Here is a 27,063-nt window from a genome sequence, read left to right on the forward strand (position 1 = left end):
AGCATTTGTTTGTTAATGTTCAAATTTTGTATAACATATACATTGAAAAATGATGGCCAAATGTTGAAGCCGCTATAACTATGGGGAAAGAAAAGATGAGGGGCACCCATTCCAACTGTAATACTTACTGCAAGGTCAACACCAATGTGCAAGTATAAAACAAGACAGAATACATTTTTTAATGAGGTGACCTGCTTCTTGCTTATAATCAGGGTCTTTCAATCAGCTGTCTCAACTTATTTTGGACACAAGTTTGGTTGGATCACTCTGCATGTACATGGTATTTAGAGGTAAGGTCAGGAGATAACCCAGCAGAAAAATGTAAAAAAAATTGTATTCGTCATCTTGGGATGATAGAGAGGAGTATTGGGTGACAGAGTATGAGTGTTTGCTGTCTTGTAACACGTGAGTGGTTTATTTTTAATGCAGAGAGAGGTAAGAGGGAGAAAGTAGCAGCATAGTAAATAAAATCCAACTACTCTCCCTGACATTAATAAAATTCTACAAGGATAAAGAGGACATGATGTGCTATGCTATTCAGATGAGAAAACAAATATTACTGTACTAATGAGCTTATTAGAAGGCTTAACAACAATCTCTGATATTTTGAACACTGCCAGGTTACTTGCAAGCATTCATTTATTGAAAACACTGTTTAAAACTCTTAATTTTATATTTGAAACTTTGTGACAATGCTTATGTAACTAATATCACTGTGCTAATACTCTATGAAATACAGTACATGGAATGCTGCACCTCTGCTTCATTAAACTGTAGACAGATAACATAGATATCCGCTACTATTTATAACGATTGTGCAACTCACTCATACTGGCTGCAGAAATGATCAGTAATTAATTCCTAGATTTTTTCAGTACATTGGGGTGTTTACACTTGCTAGTATTGTACACAATGCAATGGTTACGTTTCATGTAATGCAGTTACACTCGTCTAGCATTCATTTGCAGTAGTGCTAGATAAAATAAGCTCTGTGATAACTGTGCACAAGCACTTTAGTTATACAGAATCGACATTTAATCACAATTAATCCATTTGCGATGAGGTGCAGCCAAGAATGCAGAGCATATTGGGCAAAATGGTCACACTTTCTGTAAAGGTGAAAGAACATAATGTGGCATTGTGAAACAAATAGTAGCAAACCTGATAATTTTGAAGCACGGAGTGCTATCAATTCAGAGAACAGCAAATAAGAACTACTTGCAGTTGGATGAGCATTAAAAAAGCCAGATGAAACAGAAGCGACATCAACTGCCAGGGGATTTAAAAATAGTGCTGGAATACCATTGCTAGTGTTGGGAAAGGGGCAGTGATCCTAGGATGCAGGAAGAAGTTCTTTTTTCAAAACCAATCTATTAAATGGTGAGATGGGTACTGTTTGGCAGTTAACAGTTGATGGGAATGCTACAGGGGGTAGTCATCAATTATCAAAGTCTGAATTTTGTATAAAGTAGATGTGTAAGAATGATGACCACATTTTTAAGTCACTGTAACTATGGGGAAAGAGAAGAGGGACTCTGCTTACGTTTGTTTTTCAGAGGTAAATTCAGGAAACAACTTGGCAGAACAATTTTCTGGTGGATGACCTGCTTATCGGTTATAGTCAGTCTTTCTGTCAGCTCTCTCAACTCTCTGTCTCTGATGCCATCCCTGTGGGTGGAATAAAAACACCTTGTTGAAGTTTCAAGTAGTTCAGTTAAGTAGGTAGATGGATGAGTGTTCTTGTTCTAATGTTCTTAGGCTTAAAAATTCTTATGCTGTGATTTCTAGTTACTGAAATATGCACATTACCTATATATAAAACTGGATATTGTGACAACTATATACTTACTCATACAGAGAAAAAGTAAATTACATTGATTTGTTGATTTTAGTAGGACTGAGCCTGTTCTGAGTTTCCCGAATCTGAAACTGGTGTAACCTGACTCCTGGGGAAGAACAACTATGAAAAAAACTTCAAAAAATATATATGATATTCTCATGGCAACTACTGAATTGATTGTTGCAATATTAAATGTAACAAGGCTCTTCTATATTCAAAGGTCATGCAAGGACTTGACAAAAATGTCAATGTCATATTTTTCCTACATAAGTTTTTCTTGTTGTCCAGCAGAATTGCTTTGCAGATTGCATTTGCATGTGTCTAGTAAAGTGGAAACCCAAGCCTAAAATGCAGCTTACGAAACCCATCAAAACTGGCCAGGGGCACATGCACACTCACACGCATTAGAATTTCCATTTCCAACAAAGTAGTAGAGAGGTATAGTGCTTCTAATAACTACTGTGTTGTTTTCTTAGGCACATAAATAGTCGTACAACTTCCTTTTTCAAAGTTAAACAGGTTTTACTGCATTTTTCTGCACCAAACTCAAGAGATATCAACAGTCCTTCAACAGTTTACATGCACATTTTATACCTTGTTTTGAAGTGAAACAGATTTCACTGCACATTGTTTACGGTGTTTGACAGTTGTGTATCCATCCTTTTTCAGGATGCTTATGATTACAGAAGAGACTGGCCAAAGAAGCTGTCTCTTCATACCTTTTTAATGCCTCTGATTTTCAGGAATGGCATCTGCTGTACTTGTATACTGGTCTATACGTCAAAAAGTAATAATTTTGTAGCATATTGGAATTTTGCAGTCACCAGAAGCAGCACATAATGTTTAGACTGTATTTCTCTTCTGATTTATTTTTTGTTCTGTTTGCTAGACTACATGAAGGTAAGCCAAATGTCGAATGTAGAAATAAAGTCAATACCGTGATTAGAAGCAACATAACTTTTTACATTGATTGTTTGGCTTGCCTTCATTTACCTTAACAAAAATTCTACACTCCCAACATTAACTGCAGACTAAGAACAATAGTTAGAAGGAGCATTTGTTTACTAGTGAAATGAATGCTTGAAATTCTAAGACCAAACACAATCTGAGTGTTTGGCACAGTAAAGATATGTTTCCTGGTACAGGCTACAAGCACTCAGAAGAATTTAACAACCCCAAAGAAAGGCTGATAACGTAAAGTAATGTCAGTGGGAAATACAGGAAACATTGTAGCAAGGAATCCAGGCCAGCCTCTGAAACAGAAATTGCACGTTTTGCATTGCTTACTTCGAATTCTGAACTATCATAGAAGTACAACAGCTCGGCACCATAAAAAATCTACCGCTAATCATTAGCGGACTGGAGTTCCGCTGTGGCGACCCCTAACCGGGAAAAGCCGAAAAGACAAACAACATAGAAGTACAACAGCAAACACAAATGTATTCAGTCAGCCCCTGCACCTCATGAGAAAAATAATATGCCCATAAAACTCAACTTTACCGAGAACCAACCATCCTAAATGTGTAGGTACTTAGCAGTATGCTGACTCACCAGATATTTCCCCCACACTATCACCACCACTTGTATTTGCTGTGTTATAGTGCCACTGATCTTTGAAAATGCAAAAAAACAAATAAGCACCAAAGTAACATTTCAGGATTCCAGTATTAGGAGGGGGAGGGGCTGAGCCAGAAGTGAAAACCAGTTATTCTTAAATTGGGGGTGGGGGAAGCGAAAACATGTCTGTGGCTTTTCCTGTTTATGAGAGGACCAGGTGCAGAATTTGGACTGTTTGCATACAAACTTGAATAACGGGGCAGCCCCTGATTTGACATTTAAGTTGCGATGCCCAAGCCAATTCGAGATACTTGAGATCCTTATTGATCCTTTACCACAGAGCTTTACAAACACCTACTTAAGAGTAATTTCCAAAAACTTTTCGTTTATTAGTATATCCTGGTCCTTTAAGCTGAATGGAAAGCAAAAATATTAATTTGTTCAAAACAATACATTCGAATGAAAAAAAAAAACAAAAATATGCTGAACTGGGATAAAAGTTTAGACAGGATTTTTGAAATTGTATGCCAGCTTCCACTATGTAGTCCCCCCCCCCCCAAGAAAAAAATGCAGTGTCTGTTTTTGAAAAGTACATCTTTAAAAAAGGCATTCTGGAAAAAAAAACTGTTTAACAAAATATGTAAATGTAAATGAATATCATGATAAGCATGCCAGTCAAAAAAAGTTGTAGCACATTTCGGTGCACATAATCATTTTTAGAATGTGTATTCCATGTACCTGGCTGATCCCATTCACTACAAGGGTTGACTCTGCTGAATGCAACTCTGTAAATTCAGGTAAAGCTGTAGATAAAGTTAAAAAGAATTGCAGATAACCGTGGCAACGCCTCTAACCTGTGTAAAAAGAAACTGAGTATGCTTCTGTGAACAGTTTTTGTCTGATTTAGTCATATTGCTAATTGCTGCTGAAATAAAGAAATACAACTGTACTAACATCAAAATAAATCAAGGTAGCAACTTAGATTCCACACCTACAGTGAAGTTTTGTGACTTTGGTAAAGTTGCTATTAAATTAATTGCACACATCATTAGCTACCTTGTCCAATGTTGGCTGCTAGTGGCAGGCACAATAGCCCCCCCCCCCAAAAAAAAATACCCATGTGGATCAACCAAACATGGTGGTGGGCTGTGGCATTCATTTAGTAGTTTATGGGTGAGGTTGTTGAGTAACAAGGAGGCTCTTCCTTATACAGGGAGACAATTGCATTTTCTAGCAGAGTAACACTAGTGCTCGTGTGATGGGCTTTAGTTTATGAATTATGTTTTTCTTTATAACGTTTGTGGGATGTTTGTGTTTTGTTGGTAACGTAAGGCAATACCAATACCTGCTAATGCATATTCTAATGTGTGAATTAGAACATTAATTACTATAACTTGTCCAACTTTTTTGGTTAGCATAGGGGAATGCTATATGCTGTTTTCAGCTGCATTAGTACTGTTTAACCCTGAGTTTCCACATGAAAGAAGAATGATTGATCTGGGCTGATGCTGAAATATTTTGTAGGGAGATGAGTGACAGTTGCTTATAATAGGGGTCAATAATTTGTAGGTGTAGAGCAGATGCCAGCCTTTGATTTGTACTGCATAACATTGTTGTGGATTTTTTAGTAGGCTTTTAAAAAATGTCTTTGAAATGTGCACACACGTTCACAAAACTGACTTTGCTTAGGCAAGTACTTTGGCTCAGTATAGATGATTTAAACAGCTCCTGTAAGGGATTGTCTTTCTTACACCTCTCATTAGGAACCTTCCTCTCTCAGTAAATTCCATATCATGACCGATCTGTTGCAGAACCCACTTTGCAGTGTTCTATCATTCACATTTATTCATCAGACCCTTGTCATTCCTATCACCAGGCATTTGTCACTCCCTCTTGCTCTATGCAGTAAGGCCAGAAAGATTGTGATGTCATCAGGAGGGTCAGTAGTGGTCCACTAATATTGGCATCCCTCATCCTCTCATCACGTGCGACTGTGTCAGGTGCATGGAGAATTATGTCTGAGCAGTGACATCTAAATGCCTCATGGGAATGGTTGCAGCCTCCTATAGCTTTGATCATATTGGTGAGGTCCACCCAGATTTCATTTCTCCACATAGTATCCCCTGAATGGCCTAGGAGTCTCCTTCCCTGTTGACAGAGAGCATCAATGATGATGTCATTTTCCTGGGGGGAAAGTCTGCTCTTTCAGAGTATCATTTTATGTTTAACGACTGCGCTTGTTTTTCTCCCTGAGTCTTAATGTTATAAGGCTTTGAACTCTTACTATGTGTAAACCGACTGCAGATGTCCTCTTGCACATTTTGACATCACAATTAATTTTTAAGATTACTCTCTGTAATGAGTGATGTTTCTCCACTCTGTCTTCCTTTTTTCTGTCTCTATTCGACAACTGGTGGTATATAATCAGTAAGTGGGGAGTCTTAAGTTACAAGTTAGTACTTTTATTTTGTTATTTATTAGGTGTAAACCACTTTGTGAAGACTGATTGGGTGTGCAAGTGCTTTAACCAACCTGTGGGAATGACGGACTGTTTTCAGGAGTTCTATCCTCTTTCAATATGGGCATTAGTGAGAAATACAAAAAACCTTGTGAGAAAGTAGTGAAAGGAATTCACAGTTGATTCAAATCAAGGTTGCTACTGAAGTTCACCTTAGAGTTGAGTACTGGTATATGTATAGTTTCTCCTTAACTTCATCTATCAGTTAGGCACTGAACCGCCTTCTTCAGTTAAATAACAAAGTCCAAGAATATATTGAACATCTGTCATCTCGCTTGATTTTGGTTGTGAATGAAAGACCACAATTTTCACACTAGACCTTTGTATGCAACCTAAGAAGCCATAAAACTTACCAAAAATCTGTTTCCAAATGGAAAATTTTAAGGGCCTGTTGTAACACATTAGATCCAGATTAGACCCAAGATTCTGGCCACTCTGTTACTTATTGTTTTATTTGTTCCATACTCATAGCATTATTTTAGCTTAGACTTTCGTAAGTGTCAAGAGTCCACTTTTCAACTGCACAGATTTTCGCAGAATGTCCATATATTTCCTCATATGTTTGGTCTGTTTTTTTTATAAAATTGTGGTTTCCTGAAAAATTAATGTCAAGTTATTAAAGATTGAATTAGAAAATAATGACAGACGTTTAAGTTTCAGACTAATGGAAACCCTGTTGTTCTGTCAACTTTCTAAGTTTGTGAGAACAGTTTTTAAAAATTATCCCTATTTTTGGGCCTTTGTCCCAATTTTATTTATGGCTTTATCCAAAGAGAGGTATGAAGTGGGTTTAGAAAGACGTGATGCAGTTCTCCAAGAGATATGATCAGTGCGAGTACGGATGGGTGCTGTGAAGTAAACTAAATGTACGTGCAGAGAAGCACTGAATTTTTAACCAGCATTATAACATAGTAACCCCTCCTCCTCTTAGCATGTAACCCTTTCATGCAGGCAGTCTTCATGTTGCCAGAATGCTTCATCTGCTTTCTTAGTAATGGTGATTGTTAAGAGTTGTATAAAGCCTGTAATTTTTTTTCAGAAAATGGGGTAGCAAAGATGTGGAATAGGTGTCAAATGTATAATTGATCTTTTAGGAATGATGTAGCTGTATGTACTAGAAGAGAACTGTTTCACAGACACACACAGACACCAAAGCACATGCTACTTCCTCTCAAAAGTGGATTATCAGCATTCCTTCTTTCTTTTGACGATTTCCTGGACTTCAGCATTCCACCATCAGCTTTCTTTATGTACCTTATTTCCATACCTAGCTCAGGCACATATCTGTTCTGTTGCTGGCTTAGAGAATTAAGGAGCTGTTAATGAACAGTTTCCTGTGAATCAGTGGTGCAAGGTGTGATTCCCTCAGCCTCCATTACTTTACTCTGTGGCTTTGAGCTCCTGAGATGAGTCTGAAAAAGGTCCGTGGACATCAGTGCTCTGAAAACAAATACAAATAAGTTGTTGTTTGTCTTTTCGGCTTTTCCCAGTTAGTGGTCACCACAGCGGAACTTCGGTCCACTAATAATTGGCAGTAGATTTTTATGGTGCCGAGTTGCCAGCCCGACGCCCAACCTTCAGCGAAGGCATGCCCATTCATGCATGTCTTTCGAAGGCATAAGTAAATAAATTAGTCCTCAGACATGCTGTTTTGAGGCTCTGCCATTCTTCTTCTACTCCACCTACTTCGTCTTCTCCTTGAGGTGCTAGAACCCTGAGAAATTCCTTAAATGTTGTGTCTTCTCTCCATTCAACTTCCAAGTCTTCAGCATAGTCTCTGTTGACATTAGATTGTTCTCTGATCACTGTTTGCAGCTGATTGTGGCAACCAGTGGTTTATGCTGTAGGCCAACTGTTTCACTCGGGATGACTTTGCAATTGCTGATTCTGCCCCAGTATCCTTTCATTACCAGGAGGAAGTCTACCTGAGTTGCAAGTTGGCCACTCTTGTATGCGATCTTGAGTGTCTATTTCTCAACCATGTATTGGCTGTTATCAAGCCATTTGCCAGACAGAGGTCTAGAACTGCTTCGCCTCATTTATTCCTGTTGTCCCACCCATTTGGACCCACGCAGTCTTCATATCCTGTTCTGTCTGCCCTGAATTGTGCATTCATGTCACCCATTATCAACACCAGTTCCTATTGTCCTGCTTTATCTAATAGGTCCTGCAAATACTGTCTGAATGCACTCTTTTCTTCACTATCACAACCCTGCTGTGGGGCAGAGACTGAGATTATGAATACTGCCCTAACATTAAGCTGGAGTCTGATTGCCATGAGTCTATCAGTAATGCTGATGACATCCATCACTGTCTTCTGAAGCTTCTCCCTCACCACAATTCCCACAGCATTTCTAATGTGTCCTCCTCTTGAGCAGTAGACTTTGGATCAAGCCAAGTGACTTTGTTGCAGTTCCACTTCCAAGCTCTGTCCTGTCAGTGAACCTACACTGAGTGTAGAAATTCTCATATGTGGTATGTTGATTGGTTTTACATCCAGTTTTTGCTCAACAGGGCTATTCCACTTAACTTAGTCTGGGCAACTGGACATTGGTCGGCCCATAGCTTATTGACCCTGGGTTGCTGGGCTTTATGGTGGGCACACACTAGCCAATAGGGACACACACACCCCTCCCACTATTAGCATAGGTCCCTGGTGTAGGTCAGGTTTTTAACCCACTTATTACTGGTAAATAACCATGCCCATTTGGCAATATTAGTCTACATGACCAAATCACCTCGAGCCATATTTTTACACTGTCTAATGGCTAGCCCTGCCACCATGTGCAGTCTGTGATCCATACTCTTCTATCTTGAGGATACTGCACACCAAAGTAGATGCCCAAAAAAGTTGGTCTCTACAACTCTTCCCCCTATAGGTCACTATCTAGAGTCTGTGCTGCTTCCCACAGCTCCATTCTTGGGCGAGTTTGAGATGAATCCCAAGCATACAGATTTTTGCCTCCTTTTTTTTTGTCTTTTTTCATAAAATTGTGCTTTTCTGGCAAATTGATGGCAAATCTTTAAAGATTGAAGTTAAAAAAAGTAACGACAGTCATTTGAGTTTCAGACTTCATACACTTCAGAAAATTCATGCAAATGTAAAACCTGTTATGCTGTCAACTTTCTAAGTTTGTGAGAGCAATATTTAAAAGATTGTCACTGTTTTTGGGCCTTTGTCCCACTTTTTTATGGCTTTGTCCAGATTTCTTGCTCTCCAAGGTTGAGCGGTATGATCCCAAGCCTGATGAATTTGAGATGGAAATGCTAAGCATGTTTTTCGGAGGTGGGGGAACCGCACAGAGATATCAGGAGAACATGCAAACATCAGACAGGCATTAACCTGAGGTTAGGATTGAACCTTGTACTTTGTGCATGGGAGGTGAAGAACTTTACCATTATGGCAAGGAAAGAAGGAACCACAGTTGGGGCATTTATCTGTAAATGGCTCTGTAGTAACCAGCTCAGTGAAAGGCATTCAGACTGAACTTCAACTGTGGCATTCAGACTGGAGGCAAAGAATTTCTGAGGATTGAGCCTGCATACATAATCTTTATGCCCTATGCCTGTGCGGGGAGCGTATGTCTCGCATAAGATGCTGAGGGGATATAAAAAGTTTTATATACTAGCTGGATATTGAGCTGTCCTCAGCAGGAGATCCCACATGTAATGAATACTGCAATAGTGATAATGAAGGACATCAACTTAGTAGTGACCTTGGCTTGTAGGGCTGGGTTTTCATTCTTCGTAATCACATGCAATTGATGAAGGATGACCAGTTTGGCCAGTTTAGTTTTATGTACAGGTCAGGAATATCTTTATCAACCAGATGAGAAGTTGTGGACAGCAATTAGTAAAGAGCTGAAGGATTTTATCTGGGGAGGGGTGGTCAGGAAAAGTGTCAAGTGCGATAAGATGCCCCTTCCAATAGAACAAAGTGGTTTAGGATTACCTAGTTAGAAGGGATAGTTTAGAGCTACACAGGTAAGGCTCATACACGTAACACAAGCAGAAAGATATAATTCTAAATGGAAGAGGATTATGAAGCAGAAGGGAAATTGAAGAAATAAGGATAGAATGGTATTTTTGATACAGATCCTTAAGGAGGAGAACAGTCATACAGAATTCGTAAAGTAGCAGAAAGATGTCTTTCGTGTTTCACTGTTGCAGTCATTACATTTGGGTTATCAGCTTGCAGCAGCCCTCACTCGGCCTGATTAACAAAGTCTTGCGTCCTACATCGGTTGCTGTCTCTTCTTCCATGACATCAGGTCGTCAGGGGTGTAAAACATGCAGCCGACATCATTACATCAGTCTTTCTTGCCATGTGGTGCCCGAAGCAGAAGCAGTTCGCAAATGCCAGTCGGCTGACTCCTGAAATTTCCGTTTTCGAGTTTCAGAACCGAAGTCTTCAGCTAAAAGCTAAGTACCCCATTGGAGAAACTTTTTTTCTTGCTCTAAACCGATGTCAGTAAAAGTAAATAATTGCATTTCTTGTGGAAAGTAAATACCTCATAAAGATTTTCATTCGTACTGTATTCCTTGCTTAGGCCCTGACCACGATGTACCTCACTGTCGGTTTTGTGCCTTATTTAAACCATGAACTATCCGTCGTTGGTATATTTGCGCTTCTAAATATTTTGGTGCTCAGTTCAATTATCCTGATATGTCTTCGGTAAGCCATCCAACTACCGACGTTCCGAAAAAACACAAAGATAAAGACAGAGACAGGCCACCCAGTTCACTAGCACTCAGTGAGGCGCTTTTGCACCCCCTGATACCCACTACTTCAGATTCGCAGGCCTCTACTGAGACCCATTCAGAGTCCGGTATGCTGTGAGATGCTTCAACTGTGGAACCTGCAGATGTCTCTACCTTGGATGGATCCGGAGCCGCTGTGCAGGCACTGGCTTCTGAGGGTGTATTCAGGCCTACTGACTTGCATATTAAACCGATGCCATCTTCTTCTTCAAGGCCTAAACCTCGAACCATGCCTATTAAACTGATGCCCAGCATGGTCAGGCCTCTATGCCTAAAAAATAAATGATAATGGCTGAAGACCTTATTACTTTAATCAGGGGAAGCCAAGCTTCCCCCTCTAAGAGACCTAGGACTGAGTTTGCTTATGATACTTCTAACCAGGATTCTGAAATTTCTGTTTTCTATGATGACCAGGATTTACCCTTATCTACCTATGAGGATTCTAATGCTGAGGACTCTGCCACCCCCCCCCCCCCCCGAGGATTTCTCTTTTGGTAAAACCTTACATACTCTCAGGGAGCATTTTTGTTGGGAAAGTCGGGGTTTCTCTGATTCTAAAAAGAGGCATAGGGATTTCTTACTCCTGTCCCAGCACAGGCCTTTAGTTATACCTCCTGTACTGGACTTGTTGATGATGCCTTTTCGGAATCTAGCATGGTCCCTGACTCTTTACCTCCTGCTTACAGAAAACCTGATAGATATTACAGGGTTCCTGACTCTCACAAGTTCCTTTTCAAAAATCCTACTGCAGATCCTGAAACCATTTCACAGGGACCCAAGGGCATTAACCTATTTTCCTTTGCTGTATTTCTTGACCTCTCTAAAGCCTTCGATATGGTTAACCATCAACTTTTACTTGACACTCTGACATCATTCTCACTTGACTCTTCAGCTCTTCACTGGTTCAACTCGTATTTGAAAGATAGGAAACAAGCTGTCCTTTGGGACAGCCATCTATCCTCTCTGCTCCCAATCACTATCGGTGTCCCTCAAGGATCCATCTTAGGTCCCCTCCTCTTCTCCATATTTATAAACAACCTGTCTACTTCACTCCCAACATCCACTTGTATTCAGTTCTTACTCCTACCACCAGGGTGTCCCTTGCCCAAACACATCTCATCTCTACGTTATTGTATGCCTCTCCATCTCTTATAAACCTGTCAAAATCTAACCTTCAAAAACTTGCCACAGCCTACCATAGCATTGCCAGGTTTGCCTCAGGCTCCCCTTTTCGAACCCATCATTGTGTTAATCTCAAAAAGCTCGGTTGGCTAGAGCTACAAAATCTTTTTCTCCTACATCAACTAGTTATTACCTTTAAAATACTCCATTACCCTACCAATACACCCATACTTAATAACCTTATTGCCCCTTACAAGAATCTTAGTTCATTTAGATCAGCTAACAAACTACTAGTTGCGACTCTCAAATCTCACAATAAAGCTGGTGACTCCTTGTTCACAAATGTTGTTGGCTCACACTGGAATAAACTTCCCATAGAACTGACCACTCTAGGATCAGCACAACTTTTCAAGAAATGACTAAGGAACTATTTCAAATCTCACTGGCTTTGTCCTTGCTCTAATCCTGACTGACCTCAGCATCTTACTCTCCTTACAGCTCTTTACTGTACTCCTCTACTTGTCACTATCACTAGTGCTACCCCCCTCTGTAGCTCTCCTTGAATTTCACTTCCTTTTTTAATTTTCATTAACACCTTCTGCTCTTTCTACTTGACATATTACTACAACCAGTCATATACCCTTTCTATTTAAACCTATATCCTGCTACATATGGAACTACTCTTGTTTCTTAAAAATAGTACCCTAGCACTAAAAGTGTTATCATTATTGTAAATACTGTATATATGACTATTAGACTTAGGGATGAGTCACTATTTTGTCTCCTTCAACATTAGTATGATTGCATGGTTAAGATTATAGAACTAGGAATCCTCACTGTTTTGACTATATTCTGTTGTATTTGCTTCTATACTATTACTAAGCTATTTTAGCTCTCTTACATGCCTATAATACTTTATCCTATTGTGCTTTTTTTTTTGATGTACCTTGTTATGTTATGTTTGTACTAGTACATAGTGGAGCTTTTCTCCTCGGGCCTCTGCTGAAAATGGACATATATCCAGCCAGACTAGCCCGATCAACAAATGTAAAATAAAATAAAATAAAATAATAAAGCTACTACTGCCAAAAATCCTACCCCCTGTGATAGAGACTCCAGGGCGCTGGAGATGGGGGTAAGAAGGTATACACTTATGCAACTTTGGCCATTAGGGCCTTGAATTGCCAGTCTCATATGTTAAAGTATCAGCAGCATATTATTGGATTGCTTAAACGAAAAATGATGTTGATTCCTGATTGTGTTGAAAATAAGGATTTACAGGATTTAATGTATTCTGCTGAACAAGTTGGTAAACATACATTGCAATGTGGTTTTGATTCACTAGAGGCATCTTGCAGGGCTGCAGTAACTGGGTCTGTATTTAGAAGGCATACTCGGCTTAAGGAACAATCCTTACCAAATCATGTTAAAGCGAAATTACTGGATGCTCCCTGAAATCAGGACTGCCTGTTTGGCAACAAGGCAGAAGAAGTGTGTTAAAAGATGGAGGAAAAAGCTAAATCTATGCAAACTGTTAAAGATTTTTTTACAAGTACAACCTCCAAGATTTAGTAGGCATTAGCCTTCTAAGAAGTGGTCCTTTCCTGCCTCTTCCAGACCTTCTCAGTCCAAACCCAGATCCAGCAGAGCACCCAGGCTTCAGTCCCAGGAGACACACAGGACTAAGCAGTGGGGTGCCTCCACTTCCAAATCTGGGTATAATAAAACTCCCCCTATGGTATGGTGTCTCAATGACTTCTTTTTAAAACTTCAAGCACTTCTCAACTGACTGCCCCCTTGGGGGAAAAATTGCACTTCATGCAAAGAACTGGGGACTCATTACCCAGGGCAATTTGGTTTTAAATATAGTGTCCCAAGGATACAGATTTAAATTCCACATGTTACCAACTCCAAGCGGTTGGCCAGATCTACCTCCAAATCAATGGGCAGTGGCCCAAAAGCAAGTACTCTCTCTCTCTCTTAAGCATAGGGGCTATTCAGTTGTTACCAGAAGAGGAAAAGGGACAAAGTTTATACTCCAGATTTTTCCTGATACCCAGAAAAGACAATTCATGGCGTCCTATCCTGGACCTGTCTACTCTAAACACATTTTTGGTGATTCCAAAATTCAAGATGCTTACTCTTTACCAGTTGCTTCCTATGCTAAGCAAAGATGCCTGGTTGGCAACACTAGTTTTAAAGGAAGCATACCTGCACATCCCAATCAGGGAATTTTACAGAAGATACCTACGCTTCAAAGCAGGCTACACGCACTATCAGTTCTCTGCACTGCTCTTTGGCTTATCTACTGTGCCCAGGGTATTCACAAGGTGCCTAGCACCAGTCATTGCATTTTGCAGGCAAAGAAATATTCAAATATACCCATACCTGGACGATTGTCTAATTCAGGCAGAAAATCAGGACATACTTTTGAATCATCTGGCTTTTATACAAAGGGTGCTGACTTATCAGGGATACACCATAAATGAAAAGAAATCACATCTGGTACCCTGTCAACAAATTATATTCCTGGGAGCATGCTTGAATACAACTTCCCAGATGGCTTTCCTCATGCCAGAGAAACAAATTCACTTGACAACCTACTTCAAACAAGTGGCCACAAAAACCCTGCTATCTGCAAGGCAAATACTACAATAATTGGGGTTCATGGTATCCTGCATTCTTCTAATTCCATATGCAAGACTGCATATGAGAAAACTACAATGGTATCTAAAAAGCCTATGGTGTCAACATTCTCAGGATCTAGAAGCAATGATTCCGATCATTCCTTGCTTACACCTAGAGTTCCTTTGGTGGGCAGAGGCCTGCCACCAAAACAAGGGACTACCATTCACACTACTCCCTGCTGCCCAAACCCTAACAACAGACACATCAGACTATGCATGAGAGGCGCACCTAGCGGGGAAGTGCATTCAGGGCAAATGGAACCCAATTCAAATGCACCTTCACATCAATCGTAAAGAAATGTTACCTGTATAGAATGCTCTGACAGTCTTCAAGGACCACATTCTTCCAGGACAATTAATGGTAAAGACGGACAACACCGCTGTTATGTGGTACATAAACAAGCAGGGAGGGGTACACATTCTTACCCCCACTGCAGACTAGCCATGGTATTGTGGAATACAGCCTTGAGCTACCAAGTGCATCTACAAGCTCAATTCCTGCCAGGAAAACTAAATACACTGGCAGACGGACTAAGCAGAAACCTCATGGACCCACACGTGTGGAAACTGGAACCAAGGATTTTCAACTTGTTGACAAGCAAATGGCGGAGCCCAGATATAGACCTGTTTGCCTCCCCCCAGAACTATCAATTGGAAAAATTTGTGTAAGGATTCCCCACAGACAAGCTTGGAAAGTGAATGCTCTGTCCTTCAGCCTGAAATCAGTTTATGCCTTTCCTCCCCTGCCTCTGCTCTCCAAAGTACTACTAAAGATCAAACAAGACAAACCAAGGATGATTTTGATTGTACCAGACTGGCGACGCCAACACTGGTACCCCCTCCTGCGCAGTGTGTCACTGTTGGCCCCATGACACCTGCCTCAGACTCTACCCTGCTCTCTCAGCAGGAGAACCAGATTCTGCACCCTCAGCTTCAAACACTGAACCTAGCAGCCTGGCTAATTACCTAAGCTCTCCTTTACCATCCCTCAGTAAACCAGTGATGGATGTCATTTTATAGGCAAGGAGGCCTAGTACTAGAAAATCTTATGCTAAAAAATGGAAAAGATTTTGTGCCTGGAATCACTGTCAAGGGATGAACACAGCAGTGCCCAATTTACCTCAGATTTTACAATACTTAACTGAGGTGCTTCACAAGGGCTTGTCTTTTTCCTCAATAAAAATTCACACCTCAGCCATTTCAGCTCATTATAACACACAACCTCTCCTCTTCTCTCATCCACTGCTCAAGCAGTTCTTCTGAGGAGCCAAAAAATTTAAGATCACCCAGTTGAGCTCCAACTCCAGCCTGGGACCTTAACTTTGTATAGGAGAAACTCACCCTTCATCCTTTCAAGCCAGCTGCTACTGCAGATTTAAAATTCCTTTTTTGGAAAAACATTTTCCTTTTAGCCATCACTTCAGCAAGAAGGGTATCTGAATGACAGACTCTTATGGCAGTGGAGCCTTTCATCATCTTTCATGCGGACAGGGTGTCCCTCAGGACCAATCCCTCTTTCATGCCAAAGGTGGTATCCAGTGTGGCCTTTAATCAGTCCATTCATTTGCCAAACTTCTTTCCTAATTCACAGAACAAAGGGGAGCGGATACTGCACTCCTTAGATGTGCACAGATAACTTAGATTCTACTTGGACAGGACTAAACCTCAAAGGAAATCTGAACAACTGCTGGTGGCATTTGCTGCAGGGACAGAGGGGAAGGCTATTTCAAAGCAAACCATCTCCAAATGGATAAGCCATTGCATTAACTTCTGCTATAGCACCATGGAAAACCTATCCCACAGGGGATCAGACCCCACTCAACCAGGGCTGCATCTACCTCTACAGCCTTTCTCAGAGGCGTACCTACCAGGGACATCCTAGAAGTTGCTACCTGGAGTTCTATACATACTTTCACCAAGCATTACCATTTGCCAATTTTCTCTAAATCCAGAGCTGGCTTTGCCACTGCTATTTTGCAGGGCCTTATAGTTGGTCCTAATGCTATCTAAATTCCTCCTCCCATCCTTAGCTTTGGGAATCTACCCAAATGTAATGACTGCAACAGTGAAACACGAGGAACATAGTACAGTTGTGTACACTTACCATAAATGTAGATGTTCAAGTGTATTCACTGTTGCAGTCCTGGTTACCCTCCCTCCAGCCCCCTGGCTTCTTTTGACTATACCTCTTCAATGCTTAAAAGCTTTTTGGTGTATTTGCTTTTTTGTTGGAGGTATAACCTTGTATATTTATAGATTTAATTGCTTCCCATTAGGGGGGCACCTGACATCTAGGGCAAGAAAAACTGATGTAATGGCGTCAGCTGCATGTTTTATACGCCTGACGACCTGACGTCACGGAAGAAGAGACAACAACTGACGTAGGACCCAAGACTTTGTTAATCAGGCTGACTGAGGGCTACTGCAAGCAGATAACCCAAATGTAATGACTGCAACAGTGAATACACTTGAACATCTACATTTATGGTAAGTGTACACAACTGTACTTTTTCTAAGAACTACACCAACACGAGAATGGAAAAAGGAGATTCTGGTGATAGGGATGACTTTAACTAGGGGTACAGAAAATAGGCAAGAGGGCCCTGGAATTTACAGAAGAAAACAAAATGCAAATGAACCAAGGTATTGGGAGGAAATGGCTTGAAAGGGAAAAGGCTAGAAGGCATTTGGACTGCAGGCTAGCAACTGCCTTCTCTATCAGGGACTGATGTCCAAGTATAGGCAAAGAAAAGGGATGGGAATCCCAAGTGAAAGACCTGCTTTGATAGAAATTTTATTTGAATCTAGAACAAAAACTGCTGTTAAAAAGGGTTAATTAGCAGGGCATATTAAATATTGCACCATAACTATAGGAGTCAGTCAGAGGAGGTTAGAAAAGATTGGTAAGCAAGACTGGATAAGTAATTCACAAGGATGCAATGAGAGGACATATGTATGGCTCCCAAATATGCAGTAAAGTTTAGAAGATTTAGGATTTTTGCTTAGAAATGTTTGCATAGGTATTCTTATACCCCAAGCAGACTCCAAATAATTTTTTTCCTTGGGTAGATGGCAAATGGAGGTGTGAGGGGAAAGAAAGAAAGCGGTAACTAGGAACATATATTTTGGGAGTGTAATGAGTTGGCAGATTTTAGAAATTCCATACAGATTACTTTGTCAGAAATATCGGGTGAGCAAATGGGTATAACTAAGGAATTTTTTTTTTTTTGAACTGGGACACAAGATCTGAATTACCTAGATGTAGTAAGGTCTTGTTTGTTTAATTCTGGTGGCTGCCAAAAAAGCAATTACTAGAAAATGGAAATCAAACTCTAAACTGGCTGTACTTGAAGTAGTGAATATTGTAACAGAGAGAAAAGATTTTGGGAAAAGGCTAGGAGCAAACTACACTGAAAAAAATGGAAATTGTGGGAACAATACATGCAGAATAATGTTTTGGAGGAGGAGTGAGGTGTAAGGAAAGGCAGGATTTGAGCATTTTAATTAATATTGAATTAAAGGAAGCAAGAGGTCGTTGTCTCCCTCTACTCTTCCCTCATTAGGCCAGTCATCGAGTACAATACCCCATTTGGCATGTACCTTACTAGACACCTGCAACAACTGCAGAGGCCGCAGAAGTACCTCACAAAGAGGATCCTAGGCCTTAAACACTTGTCCTGTATGGAAAGACTCAAAAAAACTCCAACTATTCACTGTCTCATATTGCCTACTTAGAGGTGATCTCTGCTTGACTTACAAAGGCATGTCTGACCCAGCTCTGTTAGAAATGCTACATCTAAAGAAATCCCAATCCCACCACACCACACTCTCCAGAGACCTCAACATCATTACCACAATCAACAGAACAAGCTGGAGGGACAGGTTCATAACCCAGAGACTGCCCATGCTATGAAATAGACTTCACATACATGTCAAACAGAGCAACTCACTGGCCCTCTTCAACAGAAATCTTGATGAGTGGATGGGAAATAGAAAATTCACCCCGGGGATTACTCCAGTGTCTCTACTCAACTGAGGCACTGGGAACTAAGGTCGGGTGGCACGATGCAGGGTAATCTTATGGGCTAGGCTTGTAAAGGCTCCAGGGCCATTAGCCTAGTACACACCTATGAATAATTTTATAAAAGCAACTATGTGGTGTCCACTGTTTGTAACTGTGACCATGTTGTCATGTTTTTTTTTTTATATAAATGTATGTTTACCCATTTCTTAAGAAATTATTCAACAAAGGTGTCAAAAAATGTTCTTTTTGAATGTTGTAAGCTGAAAACCAGAGCTTAAAAGAAATCTACTTTTCTCCAAGTTTTATAAGCTTAAGACAGTGTTGATTATATCATTGCAGAAATATTCATTTATTTTAGTAGATGGGTGAATGGATGTTGGGATACTATTTTTTTCCCATAGTTCCTTTTTTACCTTGTACCTACTGACCATTAATCCTCTTCAGCCTGACCTGAGCCTGTTTGTTCTTTTGTACTGAGAGAGTTGTCCTTCAGATGTATCAAGGTGAGTGCACTCTGGGGGGACCATCAATCTGGCAGACATTGTATTTTGTATCCACTCTGGCATCCTGGCTGAAAAGATTTCTCTTATACTGGCCTTAACCCCACCACTGAGGTGAGATGAATTACCCACCACACTACAGAGACTCACAATACCTTCCTCTTATATGTTCATACTTACTCACTATGAAAGCTAACAGTGGCCTGATTAGCTGAAGCCCACCCCAGGACATGTATTTGCAGTACAGTCCTTTCTCTGAGGGATTGTGGCAGTGCACATACTCCTTTTCCCCGTCCTTCTCCCAGGATAGATATGTCCATACCTACCTGCCAGCATTGTCAGACATCTGAGCTGCTAATTAAACTCTGTTTGCTAGTGTCGTAGCTTAGTCTTTATCCATTTACACCACAGGAACTGGCTATGTTACTACTTTAAATATAAAGGAGACCTTAAAATAAGAGAGGAAGCACTTAGTATTTTCCGGAGAATATGAGAAATGTGTATATAAAGATACATTTTGAATCAAATCTCATATAAGCCCTAAAGATTTCAACTTAAGTAAACAAGTAATAGAAATGGTACCATTTAAACCAGGGTCCATAGACAAGATTTCTATGGAAATCAAAAATTTGGAAACTTCCATTACTAATGACTAGTTGTTTGGTCAGTTCTCTTGTAAATGCAATATCTTTGTTAAAGCAGATGCTTTAATGAAAGACCTCAAGAATACAAAAGAAGCTAAGCTGGTCAATGCAAATACACACATATGATTTAGATAAAGGGGACAACATAATTCAAGTAAGCGAGCACCAAGGAGATAATCATTCTGAGGTCCCTTTATTGTCAACTCCCCCTTTGAGAAGATGAGAGAGGATACAGTCCTGGCAAAATGTAGGGACAAATCAAAATTGGTCCAACTACAGCTAATGGGGAACAGCCCAACAGTCAAGGTTGGAATTATTGGGGCAATTTAATGTTTGTGTTAATATAAACCTGGAGTTTTTAATGTTTTGTAGCAGTTACTGATGTATTTTTTTGCATTTTTTCTAAATGATGTACTTTTTACCCATAGTTGGAGGTAAAGTAGTTGAGGTTCTTTTGGATCTCAAACTTTTTGTTAGAAAACTTAATTTTTATCTTTTCTTCCCTCACAATTTTAACTCTACTCAGTCACTATCTTTAATAATACCAAATACTTTTGAACCCCCTTAGTCCAGTTTTACATATTTTTGAACTTTTGTGTGAACAAGATATTGGAGAGCTCTTGCATAACCAACAAGTTGGATGTAATCAGATCAATTTAATTTACTTGAAGTGTTGCGTCAAAATAGGAAAGCCAGAATTATGAAACCTGACAAAAGGGTGGTCTTGATGAATTCACATGACTATAATAATAAAATAATGCTCCTTTTACGTGATGATACATATGAAGAGGTTTCCAGTAAAGAAATGCATATTACTTACAAGAAGATTGATTACACAATGTATATGTTTATGCAAGCAGAAATTGAGCAGACCGAATATGGAATTTTAAAGGTAAACTATTTTATGGGCCCCACAATTTTTGGGATAGTGAAGGTCCATAAGGATCTACTGGACCCCTGTAGTCGATGCCAAGGCTTCTAAAACTTTTCCGTTGGCTAAGTTTATTGATCATAAACTTAAGGGGTCCATACAAGGGCTTGACTATTTAGTTAAGGAGTCTTGGGATTTTTAACATGGATTTCACATGACTTGTATAATGAGAACGTTTTGTTTTTGACAATAGATGTGAAAGACTTATTTTTGATTATATCACATCAACAGGAGCTTGATTGGTTTGAATTTCTTATTGAACATAGTGAATTGGATTGTAGAGAAATTAAAGTTATTGTTAATTTGATGGATATGTTCTGACAATTTTATTTATTTTGATGGTATGATTTATAGACAGAAGAAGAAGTGGCTATGGGTTCATCTTTTGCCCCAGTTTTTGCCAGCATTGTTATGGCAATGTGGGAGAAGTGTATTGTGAATTCTGAGTTTACCAATTGCTTGGCCTTTTATACTAGATAATTGCATATCTGTATTTCCTGGGCTGACCACCAGGATAAGATATATGACTTCATAGATTATATCAACAGTACCACTTTAAATTTTAGCACTCAGTTTCTGGTGAAAGCCTACATTATCTTGACATTGAGATAATTAAGGATAACTCCAATAATAGATTTGTATTTTTAATTTTCAGGAAAACACACATACCCCCGGATTTACAAAGCCCTTTATAGTGTGCAGGATTAGTTTAAGAGCTATTTTCTGCAATATGGCTGACGTGCAATCCAGGAACGAGCTCCCGGGAAGTGCATGTGAGCTCTTAGGCTAATCCTGCACGGAACGAGCTCCTGTATGCAAAGTACCCTCATTTGCAGTGAAAACCATGCAAATGAGGGTAATATGCAATCCAGAAAGCTGGCAGCTGTCCGTGCAGGACGAGTGCGGTGTGTAGAAATGTACTCTGTTAGTAACCGAGTACATTTCTGCAATCTACAAAATGGAGCTATGACAGCACCAAATAAAGGCTGCATATCATTGAAGAAGCATGCCAATGTCCAAGTAGAAGGCCATTGGCAATGCAAATGGTTAAAAAAAAAAAAAAAAACAACTTTTAATTTTCTTTTTGGCGATCTCGCCTGTTTAACCATAGGGCAGAGACGCGCAAACAGGATTGGGGGGAAAAAATATACCTAAAATAAGCATTGTAACTAAAATCATTATTCTGCCATGTAAGTCAATGGCATAAGACAACCTGGCCAGTGAGTAATGTTTGCTAAGGTGGGAGAGGTTCAGTGTGGGACATGTAATTTTACATTAGCAGGCAGTCCTATGCAAATGAGGGAAGGGTTAGTGAATCCCAGGTTTTCCCAGGGTGTGAGGCAGGTCCCAAGAGTGTAAGAGTATAAACAGCTGGGTGCAAAACTAGGATATAGGTGACATCATGGGGGGTGTCAGGCATACTGTAATTGGACTGGAGACGTGTGGCTTGGGATTTCTCCTAGCTTAGCACAGCTAAGCTAGGGGTGTGTATAAACCTGCCTAGCACTCTCTACAAAGTGTAAGTGGGTGTGCGTGCTGCGCACCGGGTTGTACAGGAAGAAAAAGAAAGTTAATCCAGGAAAACGCAGCTCTGTGCACATTTGAGCACTCTGTTTGCGAAGCGCACCCCCCAGGCTTAAACAGGGAGGCAGTGGGAAGGGAAAAGAGCTGTAGGAAGGTAATCAAGGAGAACTAGCTTAGCTGACAGGTGAAATGCATCAGAATCCACCAATTACACAGGCAGCAGACCGGCCCAGCCCAGCACACCACTATAAACTATGCAAACACCTTTCCCCCTTGTTTTTCCCAGAAACTCTGCACCACCGGTGTATACAGACGGGGAAATTTTACAAAACGAATGCAAGAGAAAAAATGTTAAGGGCTGCTTTTGCTATCATAAATCAGCATGTGCAAGAGGCTGAGGGTGGTGAAGATATGAATGCTGCTAAGCAACCCACAGTGAGTAGACGGAGAAGAGTGTACAGACCCAGGGTAACCTACCAAGGGCTACATGAGCTGGAGATAGTGGAGTGCTGTAGGGTGGACAGGGACCTCCTACAGCATATTGTTGAGCTGTGACGGCCACGCCTGACACACAGATCCAACAGAGGGGAACCCATTCCAGTGGATACCAAGGTGTGTGTAGGCCTAAGAATACTAGCTACAGGTACCTTCCAAAGGCCAACTGGGGATATGATGGGGATTTCACAGGTATCACCATCCAGGGTACTCCACCATTTCCTGGATGCCATGTCAGCACATGTCGGTGAGCATGTATATTTCTCCATCACCCGTGAGGCGTTGGCCAGCAATGTGTGTCTCTTCTGCCAAATAGCAGAATACCCTGAGGTAGTGGGTGCAATAGACTGCACGCACATATGCATTAAAGCACCACCAGCTGAGCAGGGTAGGGTCTACATCAACCGCAAGGGCTTCCCCTCCGTCAACTGCCAGGTTGTGTGCGATGCCCAGGGCATAATAATGAATGTGTGTGCTGACTGCCCTGGAAGCTACCACGATTCCCACATCTGGCATCTGATGCAGCTTTACCAGACATTTGCCAATGGGGACATCCCACATGGTCACCTAGTGGGGGATGTTGGATACGCACTGGAGCCATGGCTGATGACACCCATCAGAAATGCACACACACCTGAACAGGAACTGCATAATGAGGCACATGCAGAAACACGAATCATAATAGAGCGTGTTTTTGGGATGCTCAAGTTATGGTTCCAGTGGAGCCTTGCAGTACTCACCAACTACATGTACCCAAATTGTCCTTGTATGTGCCATGCTACACAATATGATCTTGCGGAAACAGCTGCAGCAGGAACAGCATGGGCCAGGGCCACACAGCCCCCCACCAGTGCCAAGGCCTACACAGGTGCAGAGTGACTCTGAGGAGGAACAACCTGAGCCTGCCCCAGTAGGCAGTAGGAGGCATGCCCAGTATGCCCTGGCCTTGGCAAAGAGGCAACGCATAGCACATGCACCGACACAGCAGGGACCCAGGGAATGACACCTCTCTCCGACTCGCACATACAGTAAAAGGGATGCCAAACATGACACTACCTGTGCTCAACCATGTACAGGGAGAGTACTATGTGCATCAGACATATGCAGCCCTGCAGCAGCACCCTCAATACTGGGGCACCCACAAGGTAAGTGACTCACACATAACAGTGGGGGGGCACATACCCAACAACAGTCACAGCCAGCAGGATAGGTGTAGACAAACACAAACAAATGCTTTACTATGGCATCTGAATGAGCCCCATAGGTAACCCTTACCCCAGTCCTACACAGACTACAGCTGGCCAGCCAGTTGGATGTAAGTTGTGAAGGCTAGGAAGTCATAAACTAATATGTAGTTAGTGAAAGCTACGATCTGTAGTACACTGGCATGCCTCTAGCCAGCACGATAGGTAAGAATACAGACTGAAATGGTGTCCCTGACATACCAGTACAGTCCTAGCAACTGTGTAAAAGTGTAAGGTGTGCCCCACCATCCTATGTACACTTATAGTAACAGTCAGGTGTGCCCCCCCACCCCTGTGTAGAAATGTAGAAACAATCAGGTGCCCCCCCCCCGCTATGTAGAAATGTAGCAGCAGTCAATGCCAGATGACCGATGTATACCCTGCAGACACAGCATGCTACCTGTTGGTGTACAACACAAAGGTCAGCACCGCAGTACAAACCACTTGGACTTAATCCACACATGCAATATAGATGGCCATACTGGGCATACTCACACACTTAAACACATGAAGGCCATGTCAGCAAACAACAGTGGACCAGACATACCTGGCAGTTGCAGTTCTTAGTGCAGACACATGTCAGTATGCACTACTCCTGCCTTGCACACACACACTGGATAGGAATACAGACATATATGTAAGGACAACACACTATAATAAGCCAAAGGTAGACAGACATAGATGTGTTGAAGAGGGTGACGGTGACAAGGATCCATCTGGGCCTGTCCCACCTAGCACACAGCCAAAGGGCCCCAAACACATGAAGTGCAGGTGTCACTCACTGCAGATACTAGCCACCAGTATCTGTCAGCATGATGGCGTGTTGCATGTGCCAGCTGTGCAACATAACTGTACAAGGAAGTTGTCACCTAGTAGCTGTATACACGTACCTGTGGCATATGACCCTGTGTGTGCCCACATGCGGCATGTCAACCCCTACATGAATGAGTTACAGCCCATGCACACACAGTCTCCCCTTAGCAGTATCATGACAAGCCTGCTGAGATCATCCAATGTGAAATACACCTTTGGGGGAACTGTAGCTCAGTAATCCCCATGGCACGTCCCATAACTGTGTACTGCTGTACTGATAGTAGTCCTAACCCCAGACTTGGCAACTGTGTGAGTGTGATTGTGTGTGTGTCTCGGTCTCTGCCTGTGCAGAGAGAAATTCTTTCTAGGCTACTCACACTCAGTACAGTTCATATACACAACATTGGCAAGGCTGCTGATGTCACGCACCTAGAAATACACCTTTGGGGAAATCATAGCCCAGTAATCTCCGTAGCACGTCTTGTAACTGCGTACTGCTGTAGTGTGATAAAGTAGTTAGGTAGGTGTTCTAACCCCAGACCTGGCAACTGTGTGCTTATGTGCATGTGTCTGACTGCGTAGAGAGCAATGCTTTGTAGGCCACTCACATCCTGTACAGTACATATACTCAACTTTGGCAAGGCTGCTGATGTCACTCAACTAGAAATACACCTCTGGAGAAATAATAGCCCAGTAGTCTCCATAGCATGTCCTGTAACTAAACACTACTGTAGTGTGATAAAGTAGTTAGGTAGGTGTTCTAACCCCAGTCTTGACTAGTGTGTGTGTTTGTGTTTGTGTTTGTGTTTGTGTGTGTGTGTGTGTGTGTGTGTGAGAATCTGTGTCTCTCTGTGTCGCTGTCTGTTCATGACTGAGTGACGGACAATGCTTTTCAGGTCACACACTCCTTAGAATTCATATACCCAACGTTGACAAGGCTGCTGATGTCACTCACCTAGAAATACACCTCTGGGAAAGGCATAGCCCAGTAATGTCTGTAGCATGGCCTGTAACTGTGTACTGCTGCATTGTGATTTAGAACTGTGGTAGGGTTCCATCACCACCCATGGCAGTTCTGGATGTTTTGCGTGTGTTTCACTGTCTGCGTATGGAGCAATGCATCATAGGCTAATCACGTACAGTACAATTCAAATACCCTACATTGCCAATCCTGCTGATGTCAATCATTGTGAAATATTACTTTGGGGAGAAAGTTCCCTGTAATCCCTGTGGTGCAACCTATAACTGCTCCATGCTGTAGTGTAGTATAGGCCTTGGCAGGGGTTCTATACCTACACATGACAGTTGTGGATGTTTGGGTGTGTCTCACTGTTTGTGTAGGGAGCAATGCATTTTAGGCTAGTCACTCGCAGTACAGGTGAAATGCCCTACTTTGGTAATCCTGCTGATGTCATTCACTGTGAAATACACCTTTGGGGAAGAAGTACTCCAGTAATGTCCATGGTGCATACTAGTGCTGTAGTGTAATAAACTAGTTAGGTAGGGGTTCAACTCCCAGACATGACGTGTGTGTGTGTGTGTGTGTGTGTGTGTGTGTGTGTGTGTGTGTGTGTGTGTGTGAGACACCTGTGACCAATGTGGAGGGGGTTTTGCTCATTACTTTTATGGTGGCCCTACTATATATCACAATGTCAACCATACAGAGATAAGATATAAATTAGCTGGGAGGCTGGGGTGCAAAGCCATACCCATACATGTGACATCAAGGCCAGCCAATCCAAATTAGCAACCCCACTATTATCCAGAGCACACACTCAACCCATGTGTCATATGCACACACATGCCTAGGCAACAGCCAATATGTGGTTAGTACACTGCATATTGGCCACTGATAGTAACTAAGTAGTGATAGCAGTGAGCTACAAAGGGCATGTCACCTTGGCCATCTGTCCAATATGCACGTATATGCAGACAGTGCACCTCCACCATGTTCCCCAATGGACAGCTGCACCCCCTATGGTGCCTCCACATGTGACTCACAATGCACATACCATGCCTGACAACATGCCCTGTATGGACAGATGACACTGACATCAGGGAATGCTGTTGGCATGCTATCACTGTAGGTAAATAGCAAACCTGCTGCCCATTACCATTTCCTGCCACAGGTGGGCAAGACTGGCACAACTGAAGATAAGCTGTGTTCACAACATGGGTCAGACCCCCCAGGTACAGTTCCACGTCACTGTACATGCATGTGGGAGGTGTGCACATCCCAGACACCATCCATGTCATGGACTAAGGAACACATACATGGCATGTGGTGTACAGCATTGGCCATGCACAATAGTCACCCAGCTGACTGGATAGGGGATGCAGCACCCACCTGTGTGGGCAAATGCAGTAACTACAGCCCTGAGCCACAATGCAGACTGTTGTTAT

The 27,063-nt window shown here is 41.6% G+C and overlaps 1 protein-coding gene across 1 annotated transcript in view; it reads left to right on the plus strand.

Moving 5' to 3' along the window:
• The window catches only part of LOC122814240 (cytochrome P450 4B1-like), a 535,277-nt gene that overhangs the window by 10,552 nt on the left and 497,662 nt on the right, over positions 1-27,063 (plus strand). The window contains exon 3 of the mRNA XM_044086838.1: positions 20,325-20,545. Coding sequence (XP_043942773.1) covers positions 20,325-20,545 — 221 coding nt within the window. The remainder of the gene's footprint in view (positions 1-20,324; positions 20,546-27,063) is intronic.

This window comes from Protopterus annectens, chromosome 10.part0, assembly GCF_019279795.1.
Source record: "Protopterus annectens isolate FY-2018-M chromosome 10.part0, PAN1.0, whole genome shotgun sequence".
Classification (NCBI taxonomy): Eukaryota; Metazoa; Chordata; order Ceratodontiformes; family Protopteridae; genus Protopterus; species Protopterus annectens.